Genomic DNA, 12,605 nt, shown 5'->3' on the forward strand with positions numbered 1-12,605 from the left:
TATTTTTTAAAAATATCTAAAATAAAATCTATGTAATTAATTCTTAAATGGGATAAATATTAAAAATATACACAAATTTTGATGCAATGTGTAATGTTTTACATGAATTCTAATTTTCTGCGATTTTATACATAAATTTTTAATTTGATTAAATTTTCACAAATCACTAACAACATTATCGAATTAGCACCATTTTACGTTGATACATTGCATACACAAACAATTATATTAATTCAATATGAAAATAAATGTATGCATTTGTTTTTATAAATGTGAATAATTGAATTAAAATCAAAGTTTTGTATATACATATGAATCACAATTCATGTTTTATGCGTATAATTACACTAAATCAAAGTTAATGTATCGAATTCTACAATATTAAACTAAAGTTCATATATGAATTTGATATTTATAAAAAAAACACACACAGACCAACATTGTGCCATTTTCCACTCCACAAAAACTTCAAATATTGCAACTTTATATACAAGTCATTGTACAATAAGTTGTTGAATTCTTACATTTTCTTCTAAAAAAGAAACATAACTCAATAGGTAACTTTTTTTTTTATTTTTTTTATTTATTTATCAGGTTATTTACTAAAGTGAGCTGAATAATTAATTCTTCGCATTCTGTAGGTTTTCCGCATTCTGTAAGTCCATTAAAGAGTAAATGTTGGCCATAAATTTTAAAGTTGCTTCATTTTTAAGGCGAAAATTAAACTCTCAATCACTGATTAAAGTAAGAGAGACCCTTACCATCTCACTTAACTCCCGTGATTTTTATTAACTCCCGTGATTTCTATTTGGTAATATTGATTACTTATGTACATATTATTATAAAATACATTTAAATATGATGTGGTTTGGGCATTTAGTACATTATCTAACATGTCACCATAAATGTATTCTAGTCAAGAGAGACAGTCCATTCCGATCATCATCATCAAGCTCACCCTCTTCTTCCTTCACCTCCCATGCCATTTCGCTACTTCCCGGCGATGTGACGTCACTTTCCGGCAACCAAACTCTCTTTTCTCTCCTCCTTTTCCTCCCGGTAGTAACCGCCGGTGGCTGGCTTCCCTCTCCGGCTTCAAGTGGAAAATTCAATATTGCTTTCTGACCCCTCATTTTAAACGCAGCACAATCATAAGCCTTAGCAGCACCGACATCACTATCGTAAGTCCCTAACCATACCCGAATCCCTTTCCGGTTCGGGTCACGGATCTCCGCCGCAAACTTTCCCCATGGCCTTCTTCGTACACCTCTATAATGCCTTTTCTCTTCACAGAGTGGCCCCTTTGTTATCGGCCCTGGTTCTACACCATGGGTGAAGATTTCAGGGAGTTGATGGCTTTGGGGTTGAAGGTGAGAAAGGTCAAAATCGAGGGTGTTTATGAAAGCATCGGGGGTGGCAACGTCACCGAGAAGGTGTTGTCGAAAGAACTCGAGAGTTGTTGATTCTTCAAAGGTAGCCGCCATTGTTAAAGTTTACAAGGAATTTGTATATGATGAAATTGGATATGAAGTTGATATGGGGGAGTGAGTGAGGATCTATTTATACAGTGAAGATCAAAATCTCCCTTTTCCATCGCCATGGAAATTGACAGCTTTTTCAAGTGTGGGACTCACCTTGGGGTGAAAAATATCCTTTGGATCCATGTATGCATACTACGATATGAGAGCACCTACATCATATTTATAAATAAATAATTTCAATTTATCTAAGTTTATTCATAGATAAGTATACATACGTAAAATTAGAGGTTAATGCAATGGTAAAATATATTTTGATATTTTAAAATTTAAAATTTAATTATGATTTCTTTAAAAATGAATATTTATATTTTAATCCTTAATAAATTATAAAATTTTACATTAATATAATGATAAAATTATCTTTTTCGCTCTCTTAAATATAAAATTCAAATTCCACGTCTCCAAAAACAAATTCTGGCTTCCCACTTGTCGAAATCGAAACGTTGAAATATTAATTAAACAAAGTCAAGGAGGAGTTGGAGTATATACATAAATAAAAATCCCAACCCTGGCATTGCCCGTTGCTTTATCTCTCAGTGTTTTGGTTTGCCCATAGTAGCTTGGAACTGTTTCTGCACACGGTTTTAACACTAAGTACTATGTGCTGGAAATTAAGGGATGATCTTATCCTTTGGCAATTAAAGCAGCCCAGAAATGGGGTCCTTTTAATAGGGAGTTCTTCAAGTTGACTCTGGAGGCAGCAACAGAAGCTAAAAAGATTGTCCATGTTATATATATATATGTCCTGAGGTTGCTGGGACCTCCCAAGTTGCTCAAGCCATATCCATATATATGTTTGGCAAATAAGGAGCTATGGTGTAAATTGAGGGAGTGGACATGCAACATTTTAAGAGACAAATCACTTTGCAACTGGAGTGGCTACTTGGAGGGATCCGCACCCCAATTAATCCTCTTGTCATTTTATTTGACAGCTTCATTATGAATTGTGTGTGTGTAAGATGACCGGATTCGAAGCTAGCTATTTCAAGTTGTTTCTAATTTGCTAACTTACATCCCTAGGGACAAAAAGTACTTGTTCTACCACTTGCTAAGTAGACCCCTACCCCATAATCAAATCCATGCATGCATCACTTTGCCATGTTACTAGAAAACACTTTGTAAAATGTGTTGCATATGATTTTTGGAGAAAAGTAATAAGTTCGGTAATTGATTTAACAGGTTTCAAGTTACCAATATAATTTTTTTTATTTTTGAGGTGGCTTGATCAGATCGCTATAGTCTTTTCATATTTGTCTTCTAACCATAGTTGTTGGTTTAAAAAAGACTCTACGAGATTTCATTATCATAAAATTGCACCTTAGACATTAACGAAAATTAGAGATAGTCTCATGCAAGTAAAGTTATACTTTATTCTTAATAACCAAATAAAGTAGCTTAAGAGAAAATTCAAGTTCGAAACTAGAAATAATATTGTTGGGAAGAGATATCACAAATCTTAAAAAAATTAATCTTTATGGACTTAAAATGGGCATAAAAGATACCCTAATTATACCTAAAAAAAAATTCCATCTCAAGTTGTAAACTATGAGCTTCCAATTGCTCAAAAACAACAAGAAATAAATTTAAATCTAAAATAAATTGTACTCAAAATATTTAAATTTGAAAACTAAAATAAATAGTCTATTGAATCATGGGTGGAATAGCAAACCACTTATGTTTAAGTATTTAGTTGACATCATTGGACAACACTTAGTTCTTATAAAAAAAATTATTCGGTTCTTCCAATTCTAAATTAATATTCAAATAATTATGGGATAAATATCAAAATTATATACGAACTTTGATGTATAATTAACATGGACTTTAATTTTGTATAATTATACACATCAAACTTTGATTTCAGTTCAAATGTGTACATTCGATTTTGATTTAATTATACACATTATAAATATGAATACATGCAACTTATCTTTATATTAGATAAGTATAATTATTTACGCATATAATATGTGAACACAAAATGGTATTATATCAACAGTGATATTAATAATTTATGAAAATTAAATCAAATAAGAAAATAACAATATCAAAATTTACACATAACATTTTATATCAAACCAAAATTCGCGTATAATTTTAAAGATTTATGTAAATAATTATATTAAAAACTTTATTTAAGATGGAGACTTTTCTTCTATCAAGAGTTGGAGGCAAGTCTTCTAGCATTGGAATGTAAATAGATTGTAACAAATTCAATTTTAATTATATTTTAGACTAAACATCTTTATCTTATATTAACAAAATTATTACTCATCACGGAACAAATATTAATAGTAATAATCTCACCTATTTTCTTAAATTTTATTAAATGCAATTGCGTGATGTATTCGATAAACTTTCATATCCCAACTTGTAATTATAAAATATTCTTTAAAAATCTTCATTTGGGTTTATTTTTAATATGAAAACTAAATTGATTTTTTTATAAAATCCTATTCTTACGTTATCATATATAGATTATATTATAGTTGCTTTCAAATATATATACATATATATAATTATAATTTGATTAAATTTTCATAAAATATTAATAAATTATTGAATTACATTGGTATATTGAATACGCAAAAAATTATATTAATTCAATATGAAAATAAATATATGTATTTATTTTTTTATATGTGTATAATTGGATTAAAATCAAATATAAAAACTAAAATTCAAGTTTCATATATATAATTACATAAATCTTAATTGATTAATCATAACAAAGATTTTGATTTTGATTTTCTGTAAAAATAAAATAATAATTTCATTAAATAAACAAATCAAGAAACAAATACAATTTTAATTAAATAAAAAACCTTAGGCTTTGGCATTCTCTAGTTTATATACACTAATAATACTCATACTAATCCAAAACACACACCTCTTCATTAATCCATTTCTTGACGGCCGTTAACTTTTTTCCGTTTATAGTAGATGATTCAAGCCGTCACGTCAACCAACCTTTCCTTATTTAGTAAACGACACCACCATCTTTACATAACGGCGAGTCCTGAAATAGAATAACCGAACGGAGATAAAGGTGATAATGGAGGAATACTAAATATTCCCTTCATATCTTCACTATCCCAAAACCCTTTCCAATTTGACGGCGTCAAACATACTCCCGTCGTCGTTACGTTTTCCGTTATCTCTTCCTTTTTCACTACTTTCCTCTCTTGTTCTTCTTCTTCTCTTTTTCTTTTATTCGAGGGTTGGGATTCAGTTGAGTTCGAGTTTCCGATTTCGAGAGGGAAATTCAAAATTGCTTTACTTCCACGTAGCTTAAAAGCAGCTCTATCATAAGCTTTAGCGGCTTCGATAGCGGTTTCGAAAGTTCCGAGCCAAATTCTAGAACCTTTTCGATTAGGGTCTCTAATTTCGGCTGCGAACTTTCCCCATGGTCGTCTTCTTACACCCCTGTAATGCCTTTTCTCGTCATGTTCCTCGATGGCTTTCGTGGCGGTGGAGGTTATTTCAACTTTCGATGGTGGAATTGTGACGTTAATAGAAGGTCGACGTTGGCTTAGGGTGGATTGTTTATGAAACTGGGGTGTTGGAGGAGGTGAAAGAAAGGTTTCCATTGAAGCAAAATCATTAAGGTGTTGATTTATGAGTTCTAAAGCAGATGATGTTTCTCCGAAAGAAGCCATTCTTGGGAAGCTAAAATTAATAAAATGGAAGTGAAGTTGGAGGAGAAGGTGATGGATTTGAGTGGAAAAGAGAGTGTGTGGTGGGTTTGTATATAAAGGGGAAGAAGATACATGGAGATGGAAATTAAGAGATTTTCATAGGAGGTTTCCAGGATAGATACAGGAAGTATCCTATACTTTTTAGCCATGGGTCCAAACTGGAGGTTCAATAACATCATCCAATTTGGCATTTTCCTCTACACTCACTATTTTAGTAATTTCCACCACCCCTCGCACGTCATTTTTAGATAGAGATTCAATTTTTATTATTTTTTAAAAATCTAAAAATTATTTATTTTGTTTTTAATTTAATAGATTAGCATGTTGAACTAATCGAATTAACGAAATTTTTTAATACTTTAACAGTTAATTAAATTAAATTTTTTAAAAAATTAATTAAATTAAAATATTTTAATTAATTCAATGAAAAACCGGAATTTATATATATTGTTAAAATAAGTATAAAATATATAAAAATAAATAAATTGATAATATTCATTTGATCAAATTAACCGAATTAAAATTACATATAATTTGTATTATTAAATATTAAGTTCGGTTATTTACTCAATTTTAAACCAAATTAACCAACCTCTGACTGAATTAGATCGATTCGGTCAATTAATTCGATTTTAACCGAAATTTGTACACCCAACTAATAGTTGACAATTCTACTTTTTCTTTTTAAATTATCATTATGTAAATTAACAAAAACAAATTATTATAATTCTATTGACATCGATATTTTTATTAATCTTTATATTTAAGGATAAAAGAATTAAAAATTATTATAAATTTAAAAATAAAATTAAATTCATCAGGGTTTTACTTTTTCTAAGATTAAACTAGAAAACAAGAAATAAGGATAAAATCTTGGTAATGATCGCAAAACTTTTACAAAACATAAAGAGTCTTTGGGAATAATCAAAAGTAAGTGTATAATGAAACCATATGTCATGTTTTACCGATAGTGACATACTGATTTTTATTTTTATAAAATTTAAATTTATTTATTATTAGTAAAGTAATTTAATTATATTATCTGGCGGCTGATATCTGAGTTTAGAAATTTCAAAAATTAAAATAAATATCGTATTCGTATTCATATATATATCTATGAGTTAATTAAATATTAAAATTTACTAAATATATTAATTTAATAGTTTTAAAAAATATATAAAATATATTATATGCATAAAAGTAAAACGAAAATTGAGATGTTGTGAGCAAGAATGATTTATCTTTAGCTATCAAGTAGAAACGTGAGGATTTCAAATACTTGGATTGAGTGTTAGCACGTGCCGTGGACTTTCAAAAGCTGTCGGAATGGTTGCAAAATTATAACTTTGCCAAAGCAATGTTGAGAGTTTTGCCTACGCAAACTTTTTGACCATTCCAAAACCAAAGCTATTACCATTTTCAATGTTTGTAGAATTTTAATTACCACGTTTCTAAATGTAACAATAATAATTTATAAACCACTTGTAAGGGTTTAGAATGATGGATAAAAAACATTTATGAGACAAAGACAATCACTTCCTATGCATAGATGGACACTTGATACAAATCATCTTGTGTCCCCTACAATGTATCATGTGTAGAGGAGGGGAACCACAATGCAACTCTTGCTTGACTTTTAATGCATATTAATTTTTATAAAAGGTCCAGAATTCTTGTTGACTTAAGTATTGAAGAACATCTCGAAGTTTATACTCTAGTACTTCTTAACTTATCTTCTTCTAAAACTTCTTTTTAACATTAAGATTTTAAGAACATTTTCCCTTAAGTAAAACTTTCTCAAGCATTCTCTCAACAACCAAGCCTTTCTTCCTCGTAAAATTAGAGACAAAGATCACCTTCATCACAACCTTTGTAGAGAAGATCAATGGAGAAAGTTGAACAAGCAACATCTTTTATTTCTCAAGAAGCAATTGAAATCCATTCTATTTAATAACATTATATATACCTAATTTTGGCTATTAACATTTTATCTCTTCTTAAAAATAAATAATCTTAATATTTTGATTAATAATTATCGTATTGTGTTTCAAGAGATGTTCCGGAAAAAATATTTCACATTATACCATTTCAAGAACAATCATAATGCCATTTGAAAGTACATAATTAAGACAATTTTAAGGAGCTTTACTCGATCATACTAGTGAAAGATTCAAAAGTCTTACCCTGCCTAAAGACTTGTTTCATTGCTTTGGCAACCAGTTGAGAAAAGCACTATTTGCTCATCATAAGAACTTGTCAAGGGAAGATATTTTGTAAACAAATTATTTTTTTATTTAGTTTATAAATAAGATTTAAAGGGGAAAGCCTGAGTGGAAGAGTGAATCTAATTGAATGTGTAGAAATGAGATTGTAACTAAGTGAGCTAAATTTAATGACATCTTGTACTATTCATTCATAGTGGATTACTCTGTGAGTAAGGCTTGATAGACATATAAAGGGATTTCCAACCGTGTAACCAAATCCCATGGCCATTGTTGTTACTCTCTTTTCACAATTGTTTCTTTAATCTTGATTCACAACACAATTGACAAACAACTCAACACTATCAAATAACATATGGCTCTATATTTTGGTGGGTACACTATTAATGAAAGATTTGTTAGTTAATAAATTGTTAACCAAAACCGAAATTTAAAAAAATATATTTTTTATGTCATAGAATTTAACTTTTATGTTACGTTTAGTTGGAGTATTATTTTTTATGTATGTTTTAGTATATGAGTTGGCACAAAACTAATTCAATTGATCATATTTAGCCACTCCATGACTTCTTTTTAGCGGAGAGAAGGAAAAAATTTCACTTATTTTAAAGATGTCTTATTTTTACAATACTTTTTTACTCATATTTCTAATTTTATGTTTAAATTCACACTAACTATTTTTATTTTATTTTATGTCTAACTATTGTAATACACAAGTAATAAAAAAACTTTTTCCTTCTATTATTATAATAATAATCAAACAAGTAATTACTCTCATAATTTTACATTAAAAGTCGTACTATAGTGAAATGTCTATTGTAATTAACTAATCATTATATTCAGTACAAATTTAATATTCTTTTTACACAATGCTTAAAACTTATTATAGTCTCTCCCCAAATCGTAAATAAGAGAATAATACGTATCAACGCACTTGAACATAATCAACTATACAAATTTAATTTAACTTTTGAAGATAAAACTTTTTTTAACTCAGAATTATTATTGTTTTAAATTGTTTAATCATATTTGAAAAACTTTGGATGTAATCATTTTTAAATATATTTTTATAACATCTAATTAATTAATATATTTAACATAATAGAAACTTAAAAGGCTTAAATTTAGTACTTAAATTTGATTTTTTTTAATTCAATATATGGATTTGACACTTTTTTCTAATTTAATATTTAATATTTTTTATCCGATTTGGTGCTTGAACTTATTTAATATCATACAAATTACTCCAAATTGCTAATCATGCTAATTTTTATATGAGGTAGCAAAAAAAATCAATGCATGCTTGTCATGTGGCAAATGACATTGTGTTTCTTTTTTATGCATTTTAAATGTTCAATTACATTTAATTTAATTAATATATTTTATTTTTATTTTGGGTTTTAAAATTTATTTTATTCAATATTAATTTCTTGAGTATGGCCCAAATGCATAACTTTTTAACAAGAATTTTCTCTAATACTGGATATATTTTTATAGTATAATAAGAATTTTTTAACACCGTCAATGTTTTGAAGTAATTTGTATATCATTTAATAAATTTGAGTATCAAATTAAAAAAAAATATCAAATCTAAATACCAAATTGAAAAAAAAATAAATACTAAGTTAGAAAAAATATCAAATATCATTTAAGGGAATCTTAAAATGTTTGGGGAAAAAAACTCACGGTATATAAATGCGAAATTATGAAGGGAGTCGCATTGAAGATTGTGGGTCAATTGACCCCAAAATAACTATAAAAAAAGAGGATTGTTATTTTGTTTGGAATAAATTTAAATTTTATATAAGATTATTTTTTATTCATCAGATAATTTAAGAATATTGATTTTGATTAATATAAATTGTTAAATACATTATGATTGATTGTTTTTATAATTTTAAATTTTTAAATATTGAAAAATATATTTTTAATATTGACAAAGATAAAATAATTCAACAGGAAAATATTATGAATAATTGTAAAAAGTTATAATTATTGAAATTCATTTAAAGGATATTTTATTTTAATTACTATTCTAATAGTTTGTAATAATTTTAAATTTAATCATTTTATACATTAACTTATCATATGTTAATATTATGTAGTAATTTGAATGATTTTCTAAAACGTTTGGGTTGAAGACTTGACTATTAAATCAACATTTTGTACCATGCATTGAATCCCCATACTATTAGTTAATAGTCTAGTCATCGTCAACTAGTCAACTCATTGACATTTACTTATAGCTGTCCATTGAAGCAACATCCCATTAATTCTTTTATAATTGATTAAATTTTACTATTACGCATAAATTATATTAATTTTTTTAAAAAAATAAAATTTTAAAAAATTCAAGAAAGGAAAGGAATTTTATTGAAAAGGGTAACTATAAAATTCAAAAGATCACGACGTCGGCCTACCCCTCCCTACGCCCCCAACAACTAGTTAGGAATATTCTTTTTACAAGGGATTAATTTTATGTTAAATTGTAAAATATCTGAATTAAAAATATTATGTCATCGTTTATAACTAGAAGTATTCATACGTTAGGTCGGTCCAAATATGAATCTAAGGATGTTGGTAAGAGTTTGGTCTCTTAAAATAGAAAATTATTGTTTAGGCCATTAGATTTTTTTTTAAATTTAAATTAGTAAAAATAAAATTACACTTTAATCTCCTTAAAATTATAAAAAAATTAATTTAATTATTTAAAATTTATAAAAATATAGACTATAAAAAATTAAAATTTCAATCACCCCTCAAAAATTGTTCTAGCTTCGCCTTTAGGTGGGTTGATTCAAGTCAGATTTATATATGGTATTGACATAATTTTTGTTTGCCCAAAACCTTACTAGACTTGAAATATGAGTCTCGAATTTTGGCCAAATTTCATTTTTATAAATAATTAACTTAAACTCGTTTTAAGCTCACCTATATTTTTTTTTAAATTATGTTTTTAATTAAATATTCAATAACTTTATATGTTTAATATATTAATGTTTACCTAGTATTACATATTATTACAAATTTAATTTTCAAGTCATATAAATTACCTAATATATTAGAATAAAAAAAATATGTTACAATATGAAAAAAGGATTAGAGTATGCAGGGTTTGAGATTAAATCTATATTTTAATTCAATTTATTTTTCGTATATAACATTTTTATTTAAATCTTTTCGAATAACTAAACTTTAAATAATTAGATTCTTGGACAACTTAATGTATAATAATTTAATAGAAAACAAAAAACCATACCATAAATAGTACCATTATTAACATACTCTTTTTTTTTATATTACAATATTATATGATAATTTCCAAAAGAAAAAAGAAATTAAAATTGCGGTGTGGGAAGTGACATAAGGAAAGCCACGCGGGGGATCGTTGAAGGTACGTAAGGCACGCAAAGGCATGGTCATTGGGCACTACCGCACGCCACTTTTAACCAACAAACAATTGACCACTATGCATTCACTATTCAACGCTTGAATTCTGACCTATAATAATTAAGCTTCTAAAAGAAATAATACTTTTTTTGACAATTTCTTTAAAAAAATTATTTTATATTATTATTTACTGAAATAGTCGATTTTTTTATTATTTACCAAAAATAATCATTTTCCCTGAGAGTGCGTCCACGTTAGCATAAAGTCAGGGGATGTGTCAGCAAAACACTCCCCAGGGAAACGTTTTGCCCTTAACGGTCACATGACCGTTTCATTTTTTCACACAATAGTCCTCTCACAATTCTCTCTAAATTCTCTCAAATTTCTCTCAATTTTTGTCAAAGCTCTATCTAATTTTTGCAAAAAAACTCTGTTTAATTTTTTTTGAATTATTTTTATTTTTATATTACAAAAATATTCGATCCTGTTAGAAATGGCCGGAGAATTAGTTCGTCTCGATACGAAACATATCTCCGTTGATCAAATGACAATGGTAAGTAATAAGTTTAATTAATTTTTGAATAATTTTTAATTTTTTTTCATTTATGCAATTTTAATTAATATTTATTTTATAATTTTTTATAACAATCTGTAGATCGAGTGTTGCAATGCTAAATTCGTAATATTTTTGGTCCTCCATCGCCGTTGATAGAGAATTACCTACGGGAAGTGGGTTTTTGACACGTGGCCACGATAGGCCGGGGGTGCAAGTTGGACCCGAAACTAATCAGAGCATTGATAGAGAAGTGGAGACCCGAGACGCACACTTTCCATCTTCCATGCGGAGAGTGTACTATCACTCTGGAAGACGTTCAATTGCAATTGGTATTGCCGGTCGATGAGTACGCAGTCACTAGATCCGCTCAATCTGCTGATTAGGGGGCCGTCTGCTACGAGCTTTTGGGTGTTATTCTGGATAATATTAATGGAGGTCGGATCGAGATAGGCTAGTTACGAGACACATTTTCGGAGTCGGATAATGATTCGACTGAATTAGAAATAATACGATATGCTCGGGCATACATTCTTGAGATGATTGTAGGTTATCTGATGCTAGACTTGTCATGAAACCGCGTACATCTGATATGGCTGCTGAAACTCATTGATTTTAGAGCAACAGGTGAATTAAGTTGGGGGTCTGCCGTGTTAGCAACATTGTACCGGGAGATGTGCAAGGCGATGCGACCGAATAAAGCCAAAATCGGAGAATGCCTATCACTACTGCAATCATGGGCATGGCTTCACTTTCCATTTTTACGTCTTCAAGTGAACCACCCATATACATTCCCACTAATAACGAGGTAAATTTATATTAGATTTTATAATTATTAGATAGATTTAAAATATAATTGTATGCTAAAAAAATATTTAATTAGGTGAAACCATTCGGCGAGTTATGTTGGAATACCTACATCTCTTGAAGATATACAACTTCTATTAGACCGACGATCGGAAACATAAGTAAATATTAAATAAAATATATATACATAATAAAATAGTTGTTTCGTATTTAGTATTTAATATTTAGTATTTAGTATTACCTATATAACTAATATTTTTATCATGTTTATATAGTTTCAATGGACACTATACGAGGATTTGGCAAATTGGACAATAATTCCAGATGAATTTTTTTAAAATCCAAACATTTGGCATGTGAAGGTCCCATTGGTCAACTATGCTATCGTGGAGAT

The 12,605-nt window shown here is 28.3% G+C and overlaps 2 protein-coding genes across 2 annotated transcripts; both read right to left on the minus strand.

The window, feature by feature from the left end:
- Positions 1–289: 289 nt before the first annotated feature.
- LOC107913192 (ethylene-responsive transcription factor ERF107) lies at positions 290–1,676 on the minus strand. The gene has a single exon (XM_016841693.2). The coding sequence runs from the start codon at positions 1,482–1,484 to the stop codon at positions 897–899; it is 588 nt and encodes a 195-aa protein (XP_016697182.1). The 5' UTR covers positions 1,485–1,676; the 3' UTR covers positions 290–896.
- A 2,654-nt stretch (positions 1,677–4,330) lies between these two features.
- Positions 4,331–5,450, minus strand: LOC107913193 (ethylene-responsive transcription factor 5). Its single transcript, XM_016841695.2, has one exon. It carries the CDS (start codon positions 5,198–5,200, stop codon positions 4,544–4,546), a length of 657 nt encoding a protein of 218 aa, XP_016697184.1. The 5' UTR covers positions 5,201–5,450; the 3' UTR covers positions 4,331–4,543.
- Positions 5,451–12,605: the final 7,155 nt, after the last annotated feature.

The sequence above is a fragment of the Gossypium hirsutum genome, chromosome A07 (genome assembly GCF_007990345.1).
Source record: "Gossypium hirsutum isolate 1008001.06 chromosome A07, Gossypium_hirsutum_v2.1, whole genome shotgun sequence".
NCBI lineage: Eukaryota > Viridiplantae > Streptophyta > Magnoliopsida > Malvales > Malvaceae > Gossypium > Gossypium hirsutum.

What these genes read in the sequence shown, in the direction of transcription:
- LOC107913193 (XM_016841695.2), bottom strand. Translation starts at nt 5,200, where the DNA reads ATGGCTTCTTTCGGAGAAACATCATCTGCTTTAGAACTCATAAATCAA.
- LOC107913192 (XM_016841693.2), bottom strand. Translation starts at nt 1,484, where the DNA reads ATGGCGGCTACCTTTGAAGAATCAACAACTCTCGAGTTCTTTCGACAA.